General features: G+C 39.2%; 1 protein-coding gene across 3 annotated transcripts in view; it reads right to left on the bottom strand.

Annotated features, from left to right (window-relative positions):
* The window catches only part of chchd6a (coiled-coil-helix-coiled-coil-helix domain containing 6a), a 99,563-nt gene that overhangs the window by 43,130 nt on the left and 34,106 nt on the right, over positions 1-22,327 (bottom strand). For all 3 annotated transcript variants that reach the window (XM_017694164.2, XM_037541121.1, XM_037541122.1), the window contains one exon: positions 13,430-13,500. In XM_017694164.2, coding sequence (XP_017549653.1) covers positions 13,430-13,500 — 71 coding nt within the window. The remainder of the gene's footprint in view (positions 1-13,429; positions 13,501-22,327) is intronic.

Genomic DNA, 22,327 nt, shown 5'->3' with positions numbered 1-22,327 from the left:
TATACAGAGAGAGAGAGAAAGAGAGAGAGAGAGCACGCAAGGGAGCATTAAAGAGGGCCAGCAAAATCAAGAGAGCAAAGCTGAGAGGTCAGAGAGAGAGGGAGAGAGAGAGAGAGAGAGAGAGAGAGAGAGAGAGAGAGAGAGAGAGAGAGAGAGAGAGAGAGAGAGAGAGAGAGAGAGAGAGAGAGAGAGAGAGAGAGAGAGAGAGAGAGAGCTGACAATGTTGATAATTCGGGGCTTGTTAGACCAAAGTGCTAGGAGTTACTGCCTGCACTCTCATGTACTTCCCTCTAGCTTGCAGCAGAAACATCAGAAATTCCCCTTCCCCTCAGAAGAAGCATACTTCTTCCACCCCTCTATGTCCCACCAGCTTTGTTAGCCCTGCCAGACAGGTACAACGGTGAAAAGATCTTCTGATGGCACAGGATCTGCTTCTCTGTCTCACTCAAGACAAAGCCTAAAAAAAAGCAGTGTTATGCTAAGAGCTCTTTCAGTTAAATATATAAGTCTCTCTTTCTCTGAGGCTTAAAATGTGCCACTTAAAATTAGTGGTGAGCAATATAATGAACATTTTTCATGATGCATGAATTTCATAGCATATTTTTAAATGTAAATTTGTCTGCATTTTGTCTGTTCACACATCATCAAAAGCTCAGAGAAAACAACCACATAATACATTGAGAGATTAGCTCATAGGACTCAAATAACGTTACACGATACTTATCAGTATATATCTTTTTCTGAGACTTAATAAGTTGGAGAGGACAAAATGCACCAGTAATGCCACATTTAAAAAAAACATGACATTAAAAACCATGCTACACTGCATCCAATTAAGCATGGCCAATTATGTTCACTTGAACTCCTGACATCTTAGGAATTACTTGACAACAGAAAGAAACCTTAGAAAGCTACGCCACTTGGGAGCATCTCTTTTAATGAAACGTTTAGTTGATTGGTGCTCTGAAGGTATTGACAATACCCACAATGTGCTCAGAGAGGCTTATGGTCATTTATCATGACAAATGGGTGTTAAATTCTGACAAGAGGTGGTTCAACTACATTGTTAAACTATATGGAACTACATTTCTTCAGCTTTGAACATGCTACCATTAAAACAGTAAATAAGCTAAGGCTCAGAGTGGCTTCTATTACAGAGAGACATAACTGATGACAGTACAGAATGTTTCATATCAACATCACTGCAGGTGGTAATTTGTGTTCACCAACAGAATGCTCTCAGGACAAGGTAACAGCATAAAACTAAGCTTTGCTAATGATAACTCCACACACCAACCCCTTCTAAACTGCAAGTCTGGTGAGGCCAGGCTAGTGACCTGTGGGCAAGTTGTCCAACTTTTCCACCCACCCATAGAGCCCAGAGCACTCCTAATGAGGCCCTTTCCTTTTGAGGAATCATAAAGAGCACCCATAGGAAAACTATAGAAAAGCCTAGCCAGGGCAATCTAATTGGCTTCAGCTGAGGAAAGAAGTTTGCTTTAGACAAACTGCAACCATGTTGAGCAGATGTGGCCCCTTACTTCCACTTTCTGACTCAATGTTTTTTCTCTTACATATTACGACAGTACAATGTGACAGCAAAAATCACTGAAAATGAACAGAAACCAATATTCAGTTTCTGAATGGAAGATGGCCTATGCAAAACATACATATCTATGGCAGACCATACCCTCAGGAGCCCGTATGCCTATCATATAACTATGATTAGTGGCAATTTTATTATTAATAATACAAATTATATTATTTATTTGTAAATTTGACAGGGACAATACAGATAAATACTTACATAAAATCCAACATGTAATGTAAACGCATCTATCATAAGCTAATTTGCAGCCTCAGTCCCTGATTAGGCTATAAGAAAATGAATAACATGTGGAGTAAATTAATAAAATACCTAAAACATGCATACCTATTTGTATGATTCAATCGGTGATTAATGCTTCTTTATGTACATATATCAACTAAAACTTGCAAAATGTTTGTTTTTGTTTAAGCCAATGATTTACTTTTTCATTAAAAAACTGTGTGCATTTTGTGTTTTGATTTATAACAGTAATACATTCCATAACCACATGCATATGTAAAAGATGACTGACCAAAAGTGTTTTGCGCATATATGTTTGACACTATGCACTTTTATAATTTTAAGGTACAAGAGTTATGTACAAGCAAAAAAAGCAGTGGGCCCAGGACTGACCCTTGTAGAATGCCTATACTATAACCCCAATGGGGTGACAGTGCTCCCTGCACTCCAAATATGGTTAAAACTAACCTTTAGTGTTTTGAAATAAGTTAAGTCCAAACTGTTTTTGATGGAGGATTTGATTGTGTTCAACTGCATCAGCTGTCCAGAAAGTAATTACTACTAGTAACTACTACTAGTAAAGACTACTAGAATAATTGATATCTGTCTACAGTTACAAGCCTGATTAGGTGCGCCAGCCTTAAAGATTGAACTCACAATAGCTGCTTTCCATAATGATGATATCAATATAGTACTATATTTTCTGATCTTTAGCCTTTGAATTATTTAACTGATCAATAATTTTATGAATTTTACTTTGATCTGCCTGCACAATGTAGTAAGATGTTGATTGTAATAGAGCTACTTATTAAAAATTGGCTGCAAGTTCTTCTACTGATTGAATAAAAAAAAAGGTATTACATTTATTAGCAATTTCCATTGTGTCAGCGCTCATCTTGCCATTTATATCTAATGCTGTTACTGATATGTTTATTAAAAATCACAATTAGTAAGCCTTTTGATATGCTTCCAAAGATTGTTTTCAATTCTTCAATCAGTAGCATAAACTAGGGTGTTTTTGCTATTCACAACTCACTACCTTATTTCTCAGACCTTTGCACATAAACTTACATATATTAGGCAGAAATAAAAAGAATAAAACAGACAAAAATGGGGCAGAAATGCAAAAAAGACATAAATTAAACTACAAAAGACAGATTTGAGAGCAGGTATTGCACTAAGTGGTACAAGGCAGTTACAACACATGATACAACAGTATAGCTGTTGTGAAGCATTCTAACCGTGCTGATATTTCACCATAACATCATGGGGTTTTTACAAACACTTTCACTCTGCTGAGATGCCGTTGCTAAGCAACAACTTTGATAGGAGACCCTCAAGCTATTTGAACATTTTTACTTCTTACTTTGTGCACAAAAATACTTTTAATATTACATTTGACCTACAACCGATTTGGTACAACTCTGAAATGAGACTACACTAATTTCCCAAACTGTCAGTTGGTCTGTGTGGAGCTGGAGAATGAACTGCTGGCTGTGCAGCAAGTGAGCGAAGTTCGTTACTCTGATGTAGCAACAAGCAGCTTGTTAAGGAACTATAATTTGTCAGAAGAAATCACTAACATTAAAACATATTAAATGACACGTTCATGACCCAATTTATCGGTTTCTTTCTTTATTTATTTAACTGTTGTATGAAAGCAATAGAACACTCAAGGTCGTGTGTTATCGCTATAACATCACGGCTGTGACTCGATCGCATGACGTAGATCATCATGTTGTTGTTATTGTTATTTTATGATAACTCACTCCCTCTCGTGTTCTACTGCTTAAATAAACATCAGCAGTGTTTACAGTTTAAAGTGCACAGTAAAAGTGTCATTCAGTAGCAAGTTATGATATACTGCACAGTGTGTATTAACAAGAGGAAATACAGTGATGTGATTCAGCATAGTTCAGACAGCAGGAGAGAAGGTACCATCTCTGCAGTAAGGAGACTAATGCAAGAGCTGCGTATCAGTGGGTAAAAAAAGCCTCACACGGCGCTCTTTCACATAGCGCAGCTGTAACAGTCTGCCACTGAATGGAAAGCTATCTTAATTAATGTTCCACATTTATCTTGAAATGATTTGTTTCATCATCTTCCTAGGGATTCCTGTAGTAGCTTGTGTAGTGTTATGATTTTAACAAAAATCCCTGCAAATGCATTTTTGTTCATTTTCTGACAACCGTAACTATATTATGAGTCAGACAAGCTCATTAGTAAATGTTTTTGTCAATGGTTCAGGTTTGTTTATATAAATCAAATCTATTTTTTGCTCATTCTAGTAATCCTAATTGGGCCTTTTATCACTTGTTCAAATTTATGTTTTGAAGTAATCATTTTATTTTTGCTTGCTATTGTTGTCCAACAAATTTAAGTGCATATCTCCTAAGACAATAGTTACAGTACAACAACTGAACAATTAAATGAAAATCATCATATAAAGCAACACAATATGAAGGTGGGTTATACAAAACTAAAATGGTAAAATTAATTTTACAGGATAATACATTTTAAAAATAATAATTCTAAAAGAGACATTCTCCAATTTAACTTCCCAGCATTTAAAAGTGTCTCTGATATAAATGAACACCCCACCCCATTTCTCGACAGCCTGTCCTTTATATCCCTGTACATATAACCTGGGACATGAATCATATTCACTTGGAATATTACTATTCAGCCAAGTTTCACTCAAAGCAAACAAATTAAATTAGAATTCAGCAACAATTGTTGGACTTGGTCTATCATATATATAACACTGCAGACATTTAGATGTCCTCCGAAAATCCTCTTTGGTTTAGTCTGTGAGTCCCATCTTAACATGGTTTATAGTTTTGAAAAACAAAAGTTATATTTGTTTATTTATTTGGTGATCCCTTAAGTGCTTGTTTAACATTCTTTGTCCAATTATTTTTCCTGTATGCATAAGATGATCTGAGCTCACCGCATATCTATAGAATGGAAATTGATTGACTGAAGTGATCTTGTGATTCAGATGACTGTTCGCCCTGTAATAATGTATCAAGGCAAACTCTACCGCCCTATTGTTCAAAAGGCAACCTTTCTAATATGGTTTCCACATGGAGTTCCCTCTCTCCATCCATACTAGACCAGGGCCTCACTGGTTATCACATACACCTACCATACAGGAATTACAGGAGGTAAACCTTTGAAGGTACATGATTACTGACTATAGCTCATCTGTTTATGCACAACCTGGCAGCCACACTCTACCCCATCCATCAATGGAAAGAGGCCACCATAGGACCACTGTTTACCTGATATTATTTGGATGGTGGACTATTCTCAGCATAGCAGTGATACAAAGCACGCAAAAGCAGGGGTCAATGATCTGATCCACAAAGGGCCACATGGCTGCAGGTTTTCCTCCCACATGAAGCAGAAGTGCACCAGATTTCACCTGTTTAATCAGTTGGTTTCAGTCTTCCAACAAGTAATAAGTTATATGAGGTGTGTTCCTGCATGTAAAAACTCATACCCATACCAGTTCTTTGTGGCAAGATTGGTGACCCCTGCAGGTTTTCACTCCAAACAAGTTGATGCACACCTGATTCTATTTTTTTAATCAGTTAATTTTAGTCTTCAAACATTTCTTGAGGTGATCTCTTGCTTTGTTGGACTGAAAACTTGCAACCACACTGGCCCTCTGCAGATAAGACTGGACATCCCTGGTCTATAGCTTTTTCCATGCACAATCTGTGTTAGTCATTTTCCAGGGTTATTCAAGCTCTGGTCCTGCATGGACAGTGTACAGCACAGTTTGGTGATTTTGTTCCAGGATTAGAGTTGAATACACCTGATCTAGCACTTCACTGTTGTTCAACGATGGCCCACCATCCAAATAATATCTTGCCAGCGGTGGTCGAAAGGGGGTGCTCTACCTTTGATGGACATGACAGCAGTGAATGGTGCACGGCAGAAGATGGGCTGAGGTTAATAACTGCAAACCTACAAAGTGCACCTACATGGTAATTTTACTCAATAAAATAACCAATAAGTGAAGGTACCTTGTATGAGGCATATTCAAGTGTTTTGATGGTTTGTTTATATGTTCTCTTTTGTTGGCTTTGAGTGTGCGCCCCCTATAGGTGATTGGTGCCACCCTATAAATCTGTGACTGAGATGCCTGACGGAAAGGAAGGCAGAGCAGCAATAGACAATATTAGACAATAAATTACCTAATATACCTAATAAATTGGCACATCTGTGTATAAAATATCAACCATTTTAGCTCGAAACTCCAAAACTATTGTGGTAAACCTAAATCCGTGTGACAATCCTCAATCATCAAATAACCAAAAGGGTCATTTGTTAAATTCAGCAGAAAACATTTGATCATCTGAACTCTAATCCTAGAAGACTGAATTCTGTGTGCATGTTTTTACATTCATTGTAAATAAAGATATTAAAGTTTATGGCTGGGTTATGGGAACATTGTATTTGTTGTTTGTAATGTATTTCTATGGTTTGTTTCATGTTTCTGTGATGGCTTTAGCACAGAGGGTAACCAGAGATGGTTCGATGAGTAACACTTAATAATGCTCAGCCTGTTTGTTTGTTTTTTTTTTGCATGGTTAGCTAACCATACTCGGGGCCACAGGACCGGTCAGTGGGATGATATAATAACGTAGCTGTTCGCTGATTGTTTCTATGTATATATCGGTATTGTGCCATAGTGTCCTGCTGCGCTACTTCAAAGCCAAAAGCATTCAAATAAATTCAATTTGCTCAAGTAAATGCAAGCAGTGCACACTTTTAAATCCATCATTGAATAACCATCAAAGCTTCAATCTAAAACTGATTTCTAAATGTTAAACAGAGCTGTCTAACCAGTTAACCTGTACCCTGCCAGGCAACACTAATGCTAATGTAGCTATCTGTTTACAGGTAAAACCCACTGCATTACAGGATATTTTAGTAACTTAAGCTCAAATACCACCTATTAAAGAATAAACAAGATGACAAAATGAGAGCACGCTGAGAGACTGGAGTTGGATTGTTCCTATTGGCCTGTTAGCAGTTAGCCATTCTTTTGTGTAGTTTTCTTGGGTATTTCTTGGTTCTGATTTAGCAGTACAAAAGACAGAAACAGTGACTGTAAGCAGTCTCACTAGTCCGGACCAGTGCAGAATAGCCCAGCATGGCCCTGAGAACCATTTGGCTCGACAGTGGAAAAGTGGCATTTCTATCTTGGAATTTTACTTGACGTTGACACAGATCATCCCTTTTGTTAGCCAGCAACTGTTCTCCGTTTTGGTAAGGTCCACAACAGAAGAACTCGCACATCTTCAGATAAAACAAAACTATTTCATCATGGTCAAACTCAGAGGAAAAAAGCTGTCGAGTAGTGTGTGAGCCAGCTTTACCACAACCAAAGTGTTTTATTTAGAAGAATATTATTTGAACCTCTAGCTATTCCTATGAATCTTTTGGCTATGACTCACTGCCCCTGCAGCCCTATTCAAGTACAGCACTTCCTCTTCTAGTCAAACCTGAACTCTCTTCCTGCAGGCACTTTGAATCTGAAACTATCAGATGTACTAGAGCTCTTAATCTGCCTTGTGCTGGAGGAAGGGGTGACAGTAGTGGGAACAGTGCTGTATCAAAGCTCCATGTGGCAAAGATGCAGGCAGCAGAGGCAGCCTGAGCCACTTGAGCTGAACCGGACTGGGAGAGATTAGCTACCGGCCTTGTCATGCGCCACGACTTGGGGGTCTTGAGGCTGCCGTAGCCCTCAGGGATTAAAAAGGGGGATTAAAACATCAGCACTGAGCAGGTATAAGAGCAACACTGCCAGCTAAGTCTCTGAATGCAGCACACCATAAATACAATTACCAACAAGTGGATTGGCTGGCTCGAAAATACTGTATCTAAGCCAGTGCAGAAATTTCAAGTCTACAGAACTTAACAGTCTTGCAGAGTTAAAGACTTAATATATTCTGTTGTTTATTTGCTGCAAATGTCTAATTAATGGTTAAAAAAGAATAATTTTGACAGACACTAAGTAAACATTCCATGTGTCTCTCTGACCCTACAACAATTCAATTCAATCGACTTCATATGAAATGGTTCGATCTCTAAGAAATAAGAAGTAGACTCATGTATGTGTGTGTGTGTGTGTGTGTGAGAGTGTGTGGATATGTGTGTAAAATCTCAGATTAAAAATAATTAGATTAAAATGATGAAACTAAATAATTATAAATTATACTTTAGATTGAAAAATATATTTTAGATTGCAATTATGCAATCAAAGTACTAAATTAAAACAAGAGCCATATTTCTACAGTAAAATGTTCTGGAGCAGTATCTAAAAACAATAAGCCTAATATCTTCAGGATTTTTGTTTATGTCTGCATTAGTCACAGCTTCCTGACATGTAGCAGAAAAGATGCATGCTACTGGATGCTGATGTTCTATGTATTTTACATTTCTGCATAATTAAATGGTTAAGATGCAAAGAAAGTATTTTAGAGTGGCTTGATGTGAAAATGCACCAATCAGAAATGTTCACAGCTGTGGTGACAGGAATCAGAAGTCATTGGCATTGTTTTACATTAGATCTAATATCTTTGTCTTTGTCTGGTTGACTTGTTTACATCTCAAATGATTAAATGTAAAAAAAAAATTATTAAAAAAATAAAAATCAGGAATTAGGAAAAATCAACGGAATTCCCCTTTAACTGTTTAAAGCATCAGCCTAGCCTTAAAATGTGATAAAAGTCACAAGCCATCTCTGCCTTCTCTTTCATATCTTTAACAATGAGTTCTTGGCAACACACCCAGATGACGCATGCATTTCAGAGTATAACACAACATCTACTCACAAATAACTAGCAAAACATTCATGTTTTATAACTCTGTTAAACCTTAAAATTACTGTTTCACTTAACTAATATTATTTTCTCTTTCTGTGATAAATGCAATGAATACACAAATAGTGAGTTCAATACTTGAATACTGGCACCTTGAACAGTTAAGTGAATACTCAAGTGCCTGCGCACGTCACGCAGGCTAATAGTCAGACATCTATGTGTATAAATCGCCTATGTCTGTTATTACAATATGAAAGCACAATGCCTTGTTGATTCGGTTTTCCACAGTCAGCGAAGTGCTTGAAATATTAGCAGATGCCAGATTAGCACGAATGACTACATCATTTCCCTTGCACACTAACTAGAACACTGTGGGCTGGGATTAGATTAGCACCACCAACAGTTACAACAACAAAAAGTTACAAAACATCCATCCATCCATCCATTATCTTACACTTTTCCGGGGTTCGGGTCGAGGGTAAGAATCCTAAGCAATGAGGCCCAGACCTCCCTTTCCCCAGCCACTTCCACTAGCTCTCCGGGGGGGATTCCGAGGCGCTCCCAGGCCAGCTGGGCAATATAATCATGCCAGCGTGTCCTGGGTCTTCCCCAGGGTCTCCTCCCGAGTGGACACCTGAGGGAGGCGTCCAGGAGGCATCCTAACCAGATGCCCGAACCACCTCAGCTGACTCCTCTCGACGTGGAGAAGCAGCGGCACTACTCAAAGTCCCTCCCGGATGATCGAACTTCTCACCCTATCTCTAAGGGAGAGTCCAGACACCCTGCGGAGGAAACTCATTTCAGCTGCTTGTATTCGCGATCTTATTCTTTTGGTCATTACCCAAAGCTCATGACCATAGGTGAGGGTGGGAACGTAGATTGACTGGTAAATCGAGAGCCTTGCCTTATGGCTTAGCTCTTTCTTTACCACAACAGACCGGTAAAGAGCCCGCATCACTGCTGACCCAGCACCAATCCGCCTGTCAACCTCCCGCTCCCTTTTTTCCATCACTCGTGAACAATACCCCGAGATACTTAAACTCCTCCACTTGAGGCAAGAGCTCATCCCCGACCCAGAGAGGGCGCTCCACCCTTTTCCCGGCTGCTTCACACTCGGCTGCAAACCGATCCAGCGAAAGCTTAAGTTCACGGCCTGATGTCCCCAATAGGACCACATCATCCGCAAACAGCAGTGATGTGACCTTGAGGTCACCAAACCGGACACCCTCCATCTCCTGACGGCGCCTAGAAATTCTATCCATAAAAATTATGAATAGAATCGGTGACAAAGGGCAGCCCTGACGGAGTCCAACTCTCACTGGGAACGAGTCTGACTTACTGCCGGCAAACCAAACTCCTGCTTTGTTTGTACGGGGCCATGTACCCTGTACTCACGAAGCACCTCCCACAGGATACCCTGGGGAACACAGTCGAATGCCTTCTCCAAATTCACAAAGCACATGTGGACTGGTTGGGCAAACTCCCATGCACCCTCCAGAATCCTGGAGAGGGTGAAGAGTTAGTCCAGTGTTCCACGAAACCACGGAACCCGCACTGCTCCTCCTGAATCCGAGGTTCGACTATAAGCCGGACTCTCTTTTTAAAAAGAGGCACCACCACCCCAGTCTGCCAATCCAGTGGCACCGCCCCCCATGTCCACGCAATGTTGAAAAGGCATGTCAGCCAAGACAGCCCCACAACACCCAGAGCCTTGGAGCCATGCCACTAAGGCGCTTTTTAACTACCTAAGCAACTTCGGCTTCAGTAATGGACAAGCCTATTCCCGTGTCACCAGACTCTGCCTACTCACTGGAGAACGTGTCGGTGGGATTGAGAAGGTCCTCAAAGTATTCCTTCCACTGCCCAATGACATCTTCAGTCGAAGTCAGCAGCACACCATCTCCACTGTATACAGTGCAAGGGGCAGACTGCTTCCCCCTTCTGAGTCGTCTGATGGTTTTCCAGAATCTTTTCGGAGCCAACTTAAAGTCACTTTCCAAGGCCTCACCAAACTCCTCCCACACACAGGTTTTTGCCTTGGCGACGACTGAAGCCGCAGATCGCTTGTCCTGTCGATACCTGGCAGCTGCCTCTGGTGTCCCACAGGCCAACCATGCCCGGTAGGACTCCTTCTTCAGCTTGACTGCATATCTCACCTGGGGTGTCCACCACCGGTTTCGAGGATTACTGCCGTGACAGACACCAACTACCTTGCAGCCACAGCTACAGTCAGCCGCTTCAACAATGGAGGAGCGGAACATGGCCCATTCTGAGTCAATGTCCCTCTCCGATATCTGGTCAAAGTTCTGACGGCGGTGTGAGTTGAAGATCAATCTGACAGGTTCTTCTGCCAGACGTTCCCAGCAAACCCTCACTATACATTTGTGTTTGCCTGGTCTGACCGGCATCTTCCCCCACCACCTGATCCAACTCACCACCAGGTGGTGATCAGTTGACAGCTCAGCTCCTCTCTTTACCCGAGTGTCCAAAACACATGGCCACAAGTCCGATGACACGACTACAAAGTCAATCATTGAACTGCGGCCTAGGGTGTCCTGATGCCGTGTGCACTTATGAACATCCTTGTGTTCAAAAATGGTGTTTGTGACGGGCACAGAAGTCCAAAAACTGAACACCACTCGGGTTCAGATCAGAGAGGCCATTCCTCCCAATCACACCCCTCCAGGTCTCACTGTCATTGCCCATGTGAGCCTTGAAATCCCCCAGTAGGACAACAGAGTCTCCAGGAGGAGCATGTTCAAGCACCCTTCCCAAGGACTCTAAGAAGGCTGGGTACTCTGAACTGCTGTTCGGTGCATAAGCACAGACAACAGTCAGGACCTGTTCCCCAACTCGAGGGGCGTAGGGAAGCTACCCTTTCGTCCATCGGAGAAAACCCCAACATACAGGCACTGAGTTGAGGGGCTATGAGAAAGCCCACACCTGCCTGCCGCCTCTCACCATGGACAACTCCAGAAAAGAATAAAGTCCAGCCCCTCTCAAGGAGATTGGACCCAGAGCCCAAGCTGTGTGTTGAGGTGAGCCCGACTATATCTAGCCGGTATCTCTCAACCTCACGCACCAACTCAGGCTCCTTCCCCGCCAGTGAGGTAACATTCCAAGTTCCAAAAACCAGTTTCAGCAACCGAGGATCAGAATGCCAAGGCCCATGTCTTCGGACACTGCCTGATCCACAAAGCACCGAACCCCTACTACTACCCCTCCCATCAGTGGTGGGTCGATGGGAGGGAACAAAAGTTACAAAAAGCCCAAAATACTGACAGCATGGCCTCAAGATTGCATACTAATTTTTGCCTTTGTCCTTTTGCCTCTCAGTGTAAATAAGAGATAGCAAAGTTGCAAACAAGAGCAACTCCTCAAAGGCATCTTTGTAAAAAAAATCTTTGTACACTCGGAGATTAATTATTAAGAACAGATTAATTACTAACTTGCTAATTAAGTACCTATTGTGATAGTGACATTGGCACAAGAGAGTGAAATATAATCAGTTCAACAATAAGATCGTAGGTAAAAAATGACTTCTCTCTACACATAATTGGTGTATGAAAGTGTTTTAATGGTATCCAATGAACTTTAGAAGAAAGTACAAGAGTATTCTGGGGACAGAGGCTAGCAGAAAAAGATAGAGATAAAAGACTGAGAAGTGTGCTGAGGTAAATGTGGAGTGGTGAGACAGCCACAAACAATCAGCACTATTTACAGATATAATTTCTGCCTAGAGCAAATTAACCTGTTGAATGAACCTGTTGAAGAACCTTTGTGCCCCTCACAGGGAAAAATGAATTTCAACAGCAATTTAATCTCCAGCAGTTTTCCAACTGGCTACAGACACAGGCAGGTGAGAGAAAGCTGACACTGCACAGCCAGTGTGTTCCCAGAGAGACCAAGAAGTTAACCTCGGAGAATAATCCATATTCAGTGCCTTTCTTGCTGCCACCTTTGCAGTAATAGGAACTGTACCTTAACTTCTTTTCTTTCTATATGTGTTGAGAAGCTAAGGCACCTCATGTATACAGAAACAAGAGTTGATATGAAAACAATAATATAAACTCATAGCTCTGACCCTAAATTCAATTACATACTCTGTCTATCTCAAACAGTAAAATTTAAGCATATTAGGTACATATACTTTGCAAATAATATCAGTGGCAATTTCAGTGGTAATCATATGGTGGTCCCTTTTTATTCCTATGACAGAAAATGTTTTTTTTTTGCTCCTTGACATTTCTTACTTAACTTTCTCAAACCATGCAAGAGCATGAAAACTTGAACCACAGGTGTTTTCCAGAGAAGACAGAAGTATTTCATCATGTTCCAACATGGATAGCTAGTCTTCTTGTGTCAAACAATCAAAACATGCAACACAAACATTTATTACTTTTCCTCTTCAGTTGGCACTTTGTAAAGGCAAAAAAGTTTCTTAGCAATGATCTTTAATTTGTTATATATCTGATTCTAAATGCTGACAAGCAGCCAAGATCATGTGGCTCCCATTCAGTAGATTCTTTTTTTTTTTTTACCTCAGTAGTCAGTGCAATACATTTCTACACCTACTCTGTTGTGATCTCTTTAAGCAAGGAAAATGTTTTTTGGAACTAATCATATTCCTCAATTTTACTTAATAAGTGATATGATATAAGATATTGTGCTTTACAGACAACAGAACTCAACGAAAGTGCAATATTTTTGAAGACACCCTTATGGTAAACACAGTAAGCTTACAGTAAAACTCTCTACTTACTTTATGTTAGCCTCACTCCTGTTGGCAGCAGCATGGAATTGTTCAACAGATGTTTTGAAGTGATCTAGGTTCTAAAACACACACACACACAAAACAAAAAATGAATAAAAAAGTTATTAACAAACAGTATAAAAGGAAGCAAGAACTTTTTTAGATGCCCTAGTTCTCTACTGCCCACAACAACGAGTGTTGCTTTGAGAGTATTACTTAAAGTAGGGCATTATGACTGCACACAGCAAAAACGCCCCAGAGCGTTGGCCCCACAGGAGAAGCAGGTAGGTTTTTTTTGCCTCTTTTTCTCGCTACCAGCCAAATCTTTCCAATAGAGAAACAACACTCCAAAAATATGCCCAAAAACATTTAAACTGAAACTGAAAAGTGATCCAGTTCAGCAAGGATGCTAAGAAGAAATGCATCAGTAAAAGTTCATGCTAAACACACATTTTAATAGATCTCTTTCATGAATTCTTCAGTCAAAGGCATTTGTAAATTAAGCTGTACTGATTCGAAATGGAACAAATTTTAATTTCCTACCAAAGTGTGCAAGTGGATTTTTCACAGACTCTTGAATGATCACACAGATAGATAAGGGCTGGGCACTGGCAGCAGGTTCACAATAAGACACAACTCACAATGTAGTGGTGGGCAATATGACAAAAACATTATATTACAATACTTACACATATTTTCTCAGTACATGATATGTATCATGATATTTTGACACAGACACAAATGCACTACTAGTTGTAGAGTCACATTTTTTTGCAATTTTTATTCTGCATTTCACATTCTGCAGAACTAATTATGCTCTCTTTATAATGACACGTAGTTGGTCGGTGCTCTGTAAGTATGGACAATATCAATGGTCTGCTCAGAAAAGCATATTGTGGGGGGATAGTGTAATCAGATATCATCAATAATGGACAATAATAATCATTAATAATGGTGCTGGAGCTTATCTCAGCAGTCTTCGGGCACAAGGCAGGTTGCCAGTCCATCACAGGGCAGAAAGACAGACACAGACAGTCACTCACACCTAGGGGCAATGTAGCATGTCCAACTGGCCTGACTGCATGTCTTTGGACTGTGGGAGGAAACCGGAGAACCCGAAGGAAACCCACGCAGACACAGGGAGAACATGCAAACTCCACACAGAGAGGACCCAGGTCACCCGGCCGGGGAATCGAACCCAGGCCCTCCTTGCTGTGAGGCGACAACGCTACCCACTACACAACCGTGCCGCCCCAATAATAATAATAATAATAATAATAATAATAATAACAACAATAATAATAATAATAATAATAAACAGAAAATGCAAAGTAGCATTGATAGCACTACATGGAATCCTTTTGCTGTTCATAGAGCATAAGCAGGGAGATTTGAGAATAAGCTATTTTTACATTTCACAATCTGATCTCTGCCATTACAGCTGGTTTCCTTCTCGTCTTGGCCATCTCTCTCATACTTTCTCCTTTGCACTAATCTGGGCCCAGCAGTACAGAAAGCATTCCATTTGACTCTTTACTCTGAACACCATTAAGAGAACTGCTCTTTAACTGTTAATTGTTTTAATGAAGTTATGACAGAGCTCTGATATCTGGGAAACTGCTGAGATGGCTGTTTGGAGGTGAGATGAAAAGAGGCATGAGCCTATGAGGTCTACATTTCAGAAACATATTTATGCAAAAATCACATGAGAGGGAGTGATATACACCGAGATATTGGCACTGGTGAGCGGTGTGAACCAAGTGAATTATTGGATTATATCAAGTTTCTTTATTGAAATTTATTATTAGCTTTGAGAGGATGATAACACAAAAATGAACAAGTAAGTTTATATTCCACTATTAGCGTAGTAACTAAGAAAATAGTTCCATCAAACACTATTCTACTCTATTCTATTAAACACCACTACTCTATATGCTGCTAGGCAACAGGTGAATAAAGTGCAGTGATACTTGATGAGATATTTAAAAAATGTCAGTCATTAAATAATAATAATATAAGGAAATAATTGGCACATACAGATATTGGCCTCTCAGCCAATCATTTTGCAAGGTCAGAATTAACTTTAATGTAATAATTAGGCACAAATGATCATTATGATCACTCCTTTTTTTGTGAATTCACTTCCATAGTCAGTGGTATAATTATTGGCACCCTTGTTAAAGATGGGAAGAAACAGGTCAAGAATGTATTTTTGGTTAAGTAGCTATATATCTCACACTGAAAATATGAGAGAAGTCTAACCTTTAATTTACTTTGTTTAAAAAAATAATAATAAAAATTATGTGTCAGTTCTCACCAAGAAATTTTACAATTCCACCTTGAGTTTTTCAGGACTTTCATCCATGACTTTTGGTTTCACTGGGTTCTAAGACAGAGCTGTAGAGACCTTGCCTGGAAAAAAGATGTACTGAATGTTTATTTTACTTTCAGGCACAGTGAGGATGTCAAACATTTCAGAATGACCATGGTTGAAGATGTGCCAAGTTAGGAGTATCTTGGGGTCATCGAATCTTCAAAAACATAAATTACACATGGGTGGGAAGTAATAAAATATATGCCATCAGCTGCCTGGTGGTGTGGGAGATCTGTGGTTAAGGATTAATTATGTAGTACAATATTCTATAAATGCCCAGTGGTGAAAACAATGCAGTTATGAAAGGATAAAGAGATTCAGGACCAGTATCTATATTCTCATCATACTGCTTCACACATTATTATTGTTGTTATTATTATGACAATAATAATTCTGACAATAATAATTCTGACAATAATAATAATAAGTTGTTGTTGTTGACTGCATTGTTCCAGATAGTTTTCACCACTGGTATTCATACAATATTGTAATACAAAATTAACCCTTAACAACCGCAGATCTCCCACACCACCAGGCAGCTTATGGCTTGTCAGAAACTTTTCCTGTTTAACTGAAAACATGGCAAATGGTATCAGCTGAATGTAAGGACAGTAGCACAAAAATCTGGGTGATCATTTTTGGAGGGCTCTGGGAGGTTTTGTAAGCCTTATTACACATCATGCTTTATTTTCCATCTCATCTTCAAAACAATCAGTTTCAGACCTCATCATGTTTGCTATTCAAGCAGTGGACAATGGAAAAGTGTGGTTAAACTCAGCAAACAAGTGGCTCTAAATGCAAGCACACTGGAGAAAGACAGAGGTTAGCAAAACGGAAACTCCTCACACGTTCCTGAATGCATCAGCTCCAACCAGCCGTTCTTCTTTAAATGCAGCATTAACGGATTTGCCAACTATAATCATCCAGCTGGCACCTGGTACGCCTTGGTTCTACTGTGGTTTAACACTCTCCTCCTCCACTGGTCATATTTCAAATACAGCTACCAGGTCCTAAACAATCAATGGCTCAATCTGAATTGTGCACCACTGCTTCACTCCAAAGGGTCTTTGAGCTTCTTTGAGGGCAAGGGAGTGATGAGCCATGACTAATGTCTAAACCAACCTGAAGTCAAAATCTACACAGCAACATTTACTAACGTCCATTTAAAATCTCTAAAGTAGAGGATGCATTCTGTAGCACATGCACTGCACTATCTACCAAAAACTCCTTCCAATCAAAGATCAAATACTAAGTACTACAAACCAATTAACACTTTTGCGTTTGCCTCTTTCAACTCAAGGCATGGTAAGAGACTGCCCATTATTTATTACCTTTACTTATGGCTAGTAAATGGCAACATCTGCTGAGATAAGTGCTGAGATTTGCCTTTAAGTCCAAAATAGCAGCAATAGCCTTATTTAACTTGTCTGCTTGTTTGTGATCTCTTAGGAGAAAAGTTCACATCTTGAGATTGCAGCGTTTACCCAAAATGGGAACCTTTCTACATGAGCCATGAGTAAAGGTAATCAGTGTTTACTTAGCACTTAATTATACATAAAAAAATATTTTATATTATATTATATGTATGTATGTATGTATGTATGTATGTATATATATATATATATATATATATATATATATATATATATATATATATATATATATATAAAAACATATATATATATATATGCAAAAAATAGTGCAGTTAACGCAAATTCTATTTGGCCCTGCAAGTCATCCGTAGTTCATGTTGAGACTTGATCGTCTCTCATTAAGAGTAGAGGAGTAAGTGCCTGTGTTTACATGCAAAGATTTTTGAATACAATCGGATTACAGATAAAGACTGAGGTGTTTATGCTCACTCTATTCAACAATCTGATGAAAATCTTCGTTTACACGCTCCGATAATCCGTAAAGTAATCTGATGCAATATGACGTGCATGCGTGGAGTAGCGCTTAGAGTGAGTGTTAATATGACAGCGAAGATCACGTGATGTCCAGTCAGCGTGAGATGAGTTTCCAGGTGGCGTCTACTCACTAGCTACGTTTACATACTGTTTACTGGTATGACACTAGTCTTTAATGAACTCCAACTTTGTGTAATTTATTTTTGTAAAGTACTGTGAAGTCCTATAGGCTGTGACTGAATACAACTTCAGCACAATTGAAGTTTTATTGAGTTTTTATTTTCTTTTGTTACACATATCTGAACTGAGACACAGCAGTATGTCTTACATTTGAGACTACAGCTCCCTAATCTATTACAAATCCAATTTTGTGTTTTGTAGGTTCAGTATTACTGCCTAGTTTGTGAGTGAATAAAACTCCCTTACAGTTTTCTCTTGTCCCAGCAGTTTTGAACATAAGTACATTTAGCGTAAAATGTGTTCACCATTTTAATTAACATTTCACTTAAAAATCCTTATTTTCTATAACATTTACACAGATTTTTAAAAAGCGCTTAATCATGATTAACTATATGAAATTCTGAGATTAATCGCAATTACATTTTTTAATCGTTTGACAGCCCTAATATTTTTTATATTATATATATATATGAACTGCACAAATTAGTGTTTCAGAGGGCGTACAATATAGTGTATCTTCTTTGTAATAAAATTATACTCAGTCATCTTTTGCTGCAAATAATGCCCATCTTGTAAATAATTTGCATATTATTTGCTCATATATTTTGAGTAGATTTTTTTGATGCATCACAGTTTTTTTAAGATTTAAGATTTCCATACTGAACTGCAACACAGCAAAAAAATTTAAAAATGGGCTTTCCAGCATGGCCCACCTCCTTGCTAACTGGCACTGGCCTTGTAGATAAAGAGCAAGTGAGGTATTACAGCCCTGTAGGCCCTGACATGAGCACGCATTCGAAATTAATAATCCTCTTGGAAGAAAAAAAAAATACAATTAAAATGCGATTCGTTTCCCCCTAAAGCTTTGAAGTAAATGAAATTGTGATTTGCTGGAGTCGGCAAGCAAGCCCCAGGCCGGCAAGAGCTAAAGCTGCCACTGCTCCTCTCCTCTCAGTCCAGGTGAAGTCTGCCTGAGCTGGTTAGGAAATTTTCAGAAAGAGGGCCCCCACTGACATCATGTCAGCTTTGCTGTCAGGATTTTAGGAGGATTATTATCTCGTACCCACGCTCAAGTGCTTCAAAGTGTTTTGCACCAGTGACAAGGGAGAGCAGGGAGGAGGGCTAAAATGGAGGAAAAAGGGGGGGCTTGTCTTGAGAGTGTGGAAGCAGGAGAGGGGCGTGCAGAAATGTGTGGAGAGCCAGCAGAAAGCTTTAGAGGGATTAGTGTGTGCCAGAGCTAATTCAAAACAGTGACGGCAGGATGCAGCTGTTTACCACTGATGCTTTTCAAGGCCCTAACTTGCAGTCTTCAGGAGTATTTGACGAAGTGAGCCGATTATGTGCAACACTTTCAAAGAACAAAAAGCTATGCCTGGTGTGATAAAAGAAGGTTCCCACCAACAGCGCCAAAAGCATTCTCACAAAAGCCTCTGGTACCTGTACACCTGAGATAGATGACTTCGGCCGCGCCTGCCATCGATGCTACTGCTAGTGGCAGGAGTAAGAAGCCATTCCTCTAGGAGGCTGTCATACCTATCCTTGTTCCTGTGAAGTGACAACATTTCAAACAGACATGCCAACCGGCTGCATTATCCCTATCCCATAGCCCGACTGTCACACCACAACCAAAGCCTGACTGCAAACACACTGTATGCCTTCTACTGCCAGCCACTGATCCCTTTAGCAAATGGCAATTTCTTGTAATGAGGAAAATATAAATAGTGAAGCATCTGACACACTAGGTTGAGCCCATTTGCTATCAGAAATCAGTGAGCTGGTCCAGTGTGGGGGATCTCCCAAAGTGAAATGTTTATTTATGATGATCACACAATAATTAGCACTCGGTCGCTGTTAATCCTCACAGCCTGTGCCTGCCCTGAGCCAATAGAGGCAACTGACAATGCAGACCACCCCCTTATGCCCTAGAGCAATCCCTGTGGCATATATTCGGTTTAACCATTTCAGCTCTTATCAGTCCATGCTAGGATGTTACAAAGAGACAATAAATGGACCTAAAACCAATGTGGTAAATATGAATAAAACTTGTGGGGACCAATTAATGTATTCTATTAGCTTTCATTTTAAAGTAAATCATAAAGTATATGCACTTCCTCCCATCCATGGTCCAGCACCACTAAAACACAGAAGAAATATTGGAAAGGCCTACTACTACAAACAAAATGGAGATTGGTTTGTAACAGTCATGAAGCACAATCTGAAGCACAGCTGAAAAGTGCAAGAAGTCTGCATAAAACTAGATTGTAAATTTACTGCATGATGACATATGAGAGGCTTATTTTGAACTACATGGTAACAAAAACACAAGCATTAAATTGTGAGCCCAGCAAAGCCACCATGAAGTCCATTCTGCTGTTAATATTTCTTTTCACGATCCTTTGTTTTCACATCGTTATGGACCATGTAACCAAACACTGACTGAAATCATTGAGTCCAAAATGAACAAACAAAAAAGCAATTCTTCAACCCAGTGAGTGAGCAACCCTCTTAATACAGCTCAAATGAACAATGGGAAAGAAGCTGAAAGGGGTGGGGGGGTGTATCAAATAAAGAAGCATTATCCCCCTAAGGCTGTCAAGGTGGCTTGGGAACTTTTGTGTTGCAAGTGAAAGGATGGTTGGAGAGAGCACAAATATCTGTTGTCTCAATTAATGTTAGATTTTACGGCCAGAGAATAAAAGAGGAGATTATCCACTGAAAGCAATGATTAAGAGAAAATCGTACAAAGCCAGAGCCAGTAGGCTACAGGCATTCATGTCTTGCCTTGAACACATTTACAGTTGTGAGAAACAGTTTGTGAACACTTCAGATTATCTGATTTTGTACATGAATCGCCTCTAAAATGTGACATTCAGTTATTATGTACTGATCTTCATTTAAATTAGAAGATTTAGATGTGAAACAATGCACAGTATTTCACAGCACATATTTTTCAAAGAAAGGGTTTAAACCATCAGGAAGTATGCAAGTCCTTACATTTAGTAACTTTTGGATCTCCTTTGCTGGAAACTTTAGGCTGCTATTAAGTGTTTTGGCTTGTAATCTATTCAAAACTCAATGAGATGTTATTTATAGTTATTGTAGATAAATTATGTTCTTTTCTGAGCATATTGTGAATATGGTCAGGACTAGACATAACACTGAACAACTGAATTTTGTTTTACTAGTTTCTGATGGTATTTTGTATAGTTGACATCACAGGTTCTTTTTTCCAACTCATCAAATGAAAAAAACTAAATATTGTTATTTAAATATTGAAAATGCTAAAGTTTAGTAATGTACATGTTTGTGTATGTTTAGTAATGGCACAGAGTTCTGTGTTCAACTCTGGTTCTTTTTCTCTTGGTGTCTGCAGTGACATTTTGTTTCTAGCAGTATCTGAGCTCAGGACTGTCTTTTTCTCTAAACTATTGGTAACTAGCAAAGATACTTTCTCTAGATTGACAAAGCACTTCTTGTAAGTTGCTCTGGATAAGAGCGTCTGCTAAATGCTGTAAATGTAAATATAATGTTGCTATTTCTTCATGCTTAAATTCATGCCTATTTTTGAGAGGTCTCACTTGAATGGACTGCTTCAGATTGCAGTAAAATAATTTCAAAAATGATATATATATATATATATATTTTTTTTTTTTTCTGTTTGAGTTGCCTTCTCCCCACGACCCTGAGGGAGAAGCAGCTTGCAGCTTAGAAAATGGATGGATGGATGGAGTTGCCTTCTTTATTTACCCCAGGGTTTAGTTGTTGTTTCATGACACAAACTCTTGCGCTAGATAGTGCCCTGACATTCTGCTGTAGAATTTCCAGGCACAACTTGGAATCCACTTGGAATGACATCAAGCCATCCAGGTCCTGACGCAATAAAGCCTCTTCATAAATTATACTACCTTTACCATACATCACATATTCTGGAGACCTTCTTGTAAGCTTAAGACATTATTATTGTTATTATTATTATTATTATTATTATTATTATTATTATTATTTTAAACATTTGAAAGCACTCTGGTTTCCTCCATTAAACTTTTATACAATGTTACAGCTGAGAACCTCTGATTAATCTTTTTGGTAGAGGTCAGTGTGCTGCAAATTCATGTGTTTTACATTAATTATCTTGTTTGTTTAAACTATTTGTTCAATACAAATACAATCATGTCAAATGTGCTTGCTAAACAGGATTGACTATTATTATGACTTGGATGAAGTTCAGATCTCATTTAATGTGCAATTCATGCACTATTCCTCACAATTTCACCTGATCAATGATTGATGTACTTCCAATAGCTGATTTGAAAGATCTAGCCAATTAGGTTGATTGTTGCCCTGTTACTAAAGGTCTTCCATAATTATGTTAGAAACAAAATACAAATGAGCTGTCTATGGCCTTTTCAAATTTCTTAAACTGTGTTTCAACAAATGCTTCTTGGC

The sequence above is a fragment of the Pygocentrus nattereri genome, chromosome 9 (genome assembly GCF_015220715.1).
Source record: "Pygocentrus nattereri isolate fPygNat1 chromosome 9, fPygNat1.pri, whole genome shotgun sequence".
Lineage (NCBI taxonomy): Eukaryota > Metazoa > Chordata > Actinopteri > Characiformes > Serrasalmidae > Pygocentrus > Pygocentrus nattereri.
Note: the sequence above shows the minus strand (reverse complement) of the source record. Positions and strands in the feature narration are given on the sequence as shown.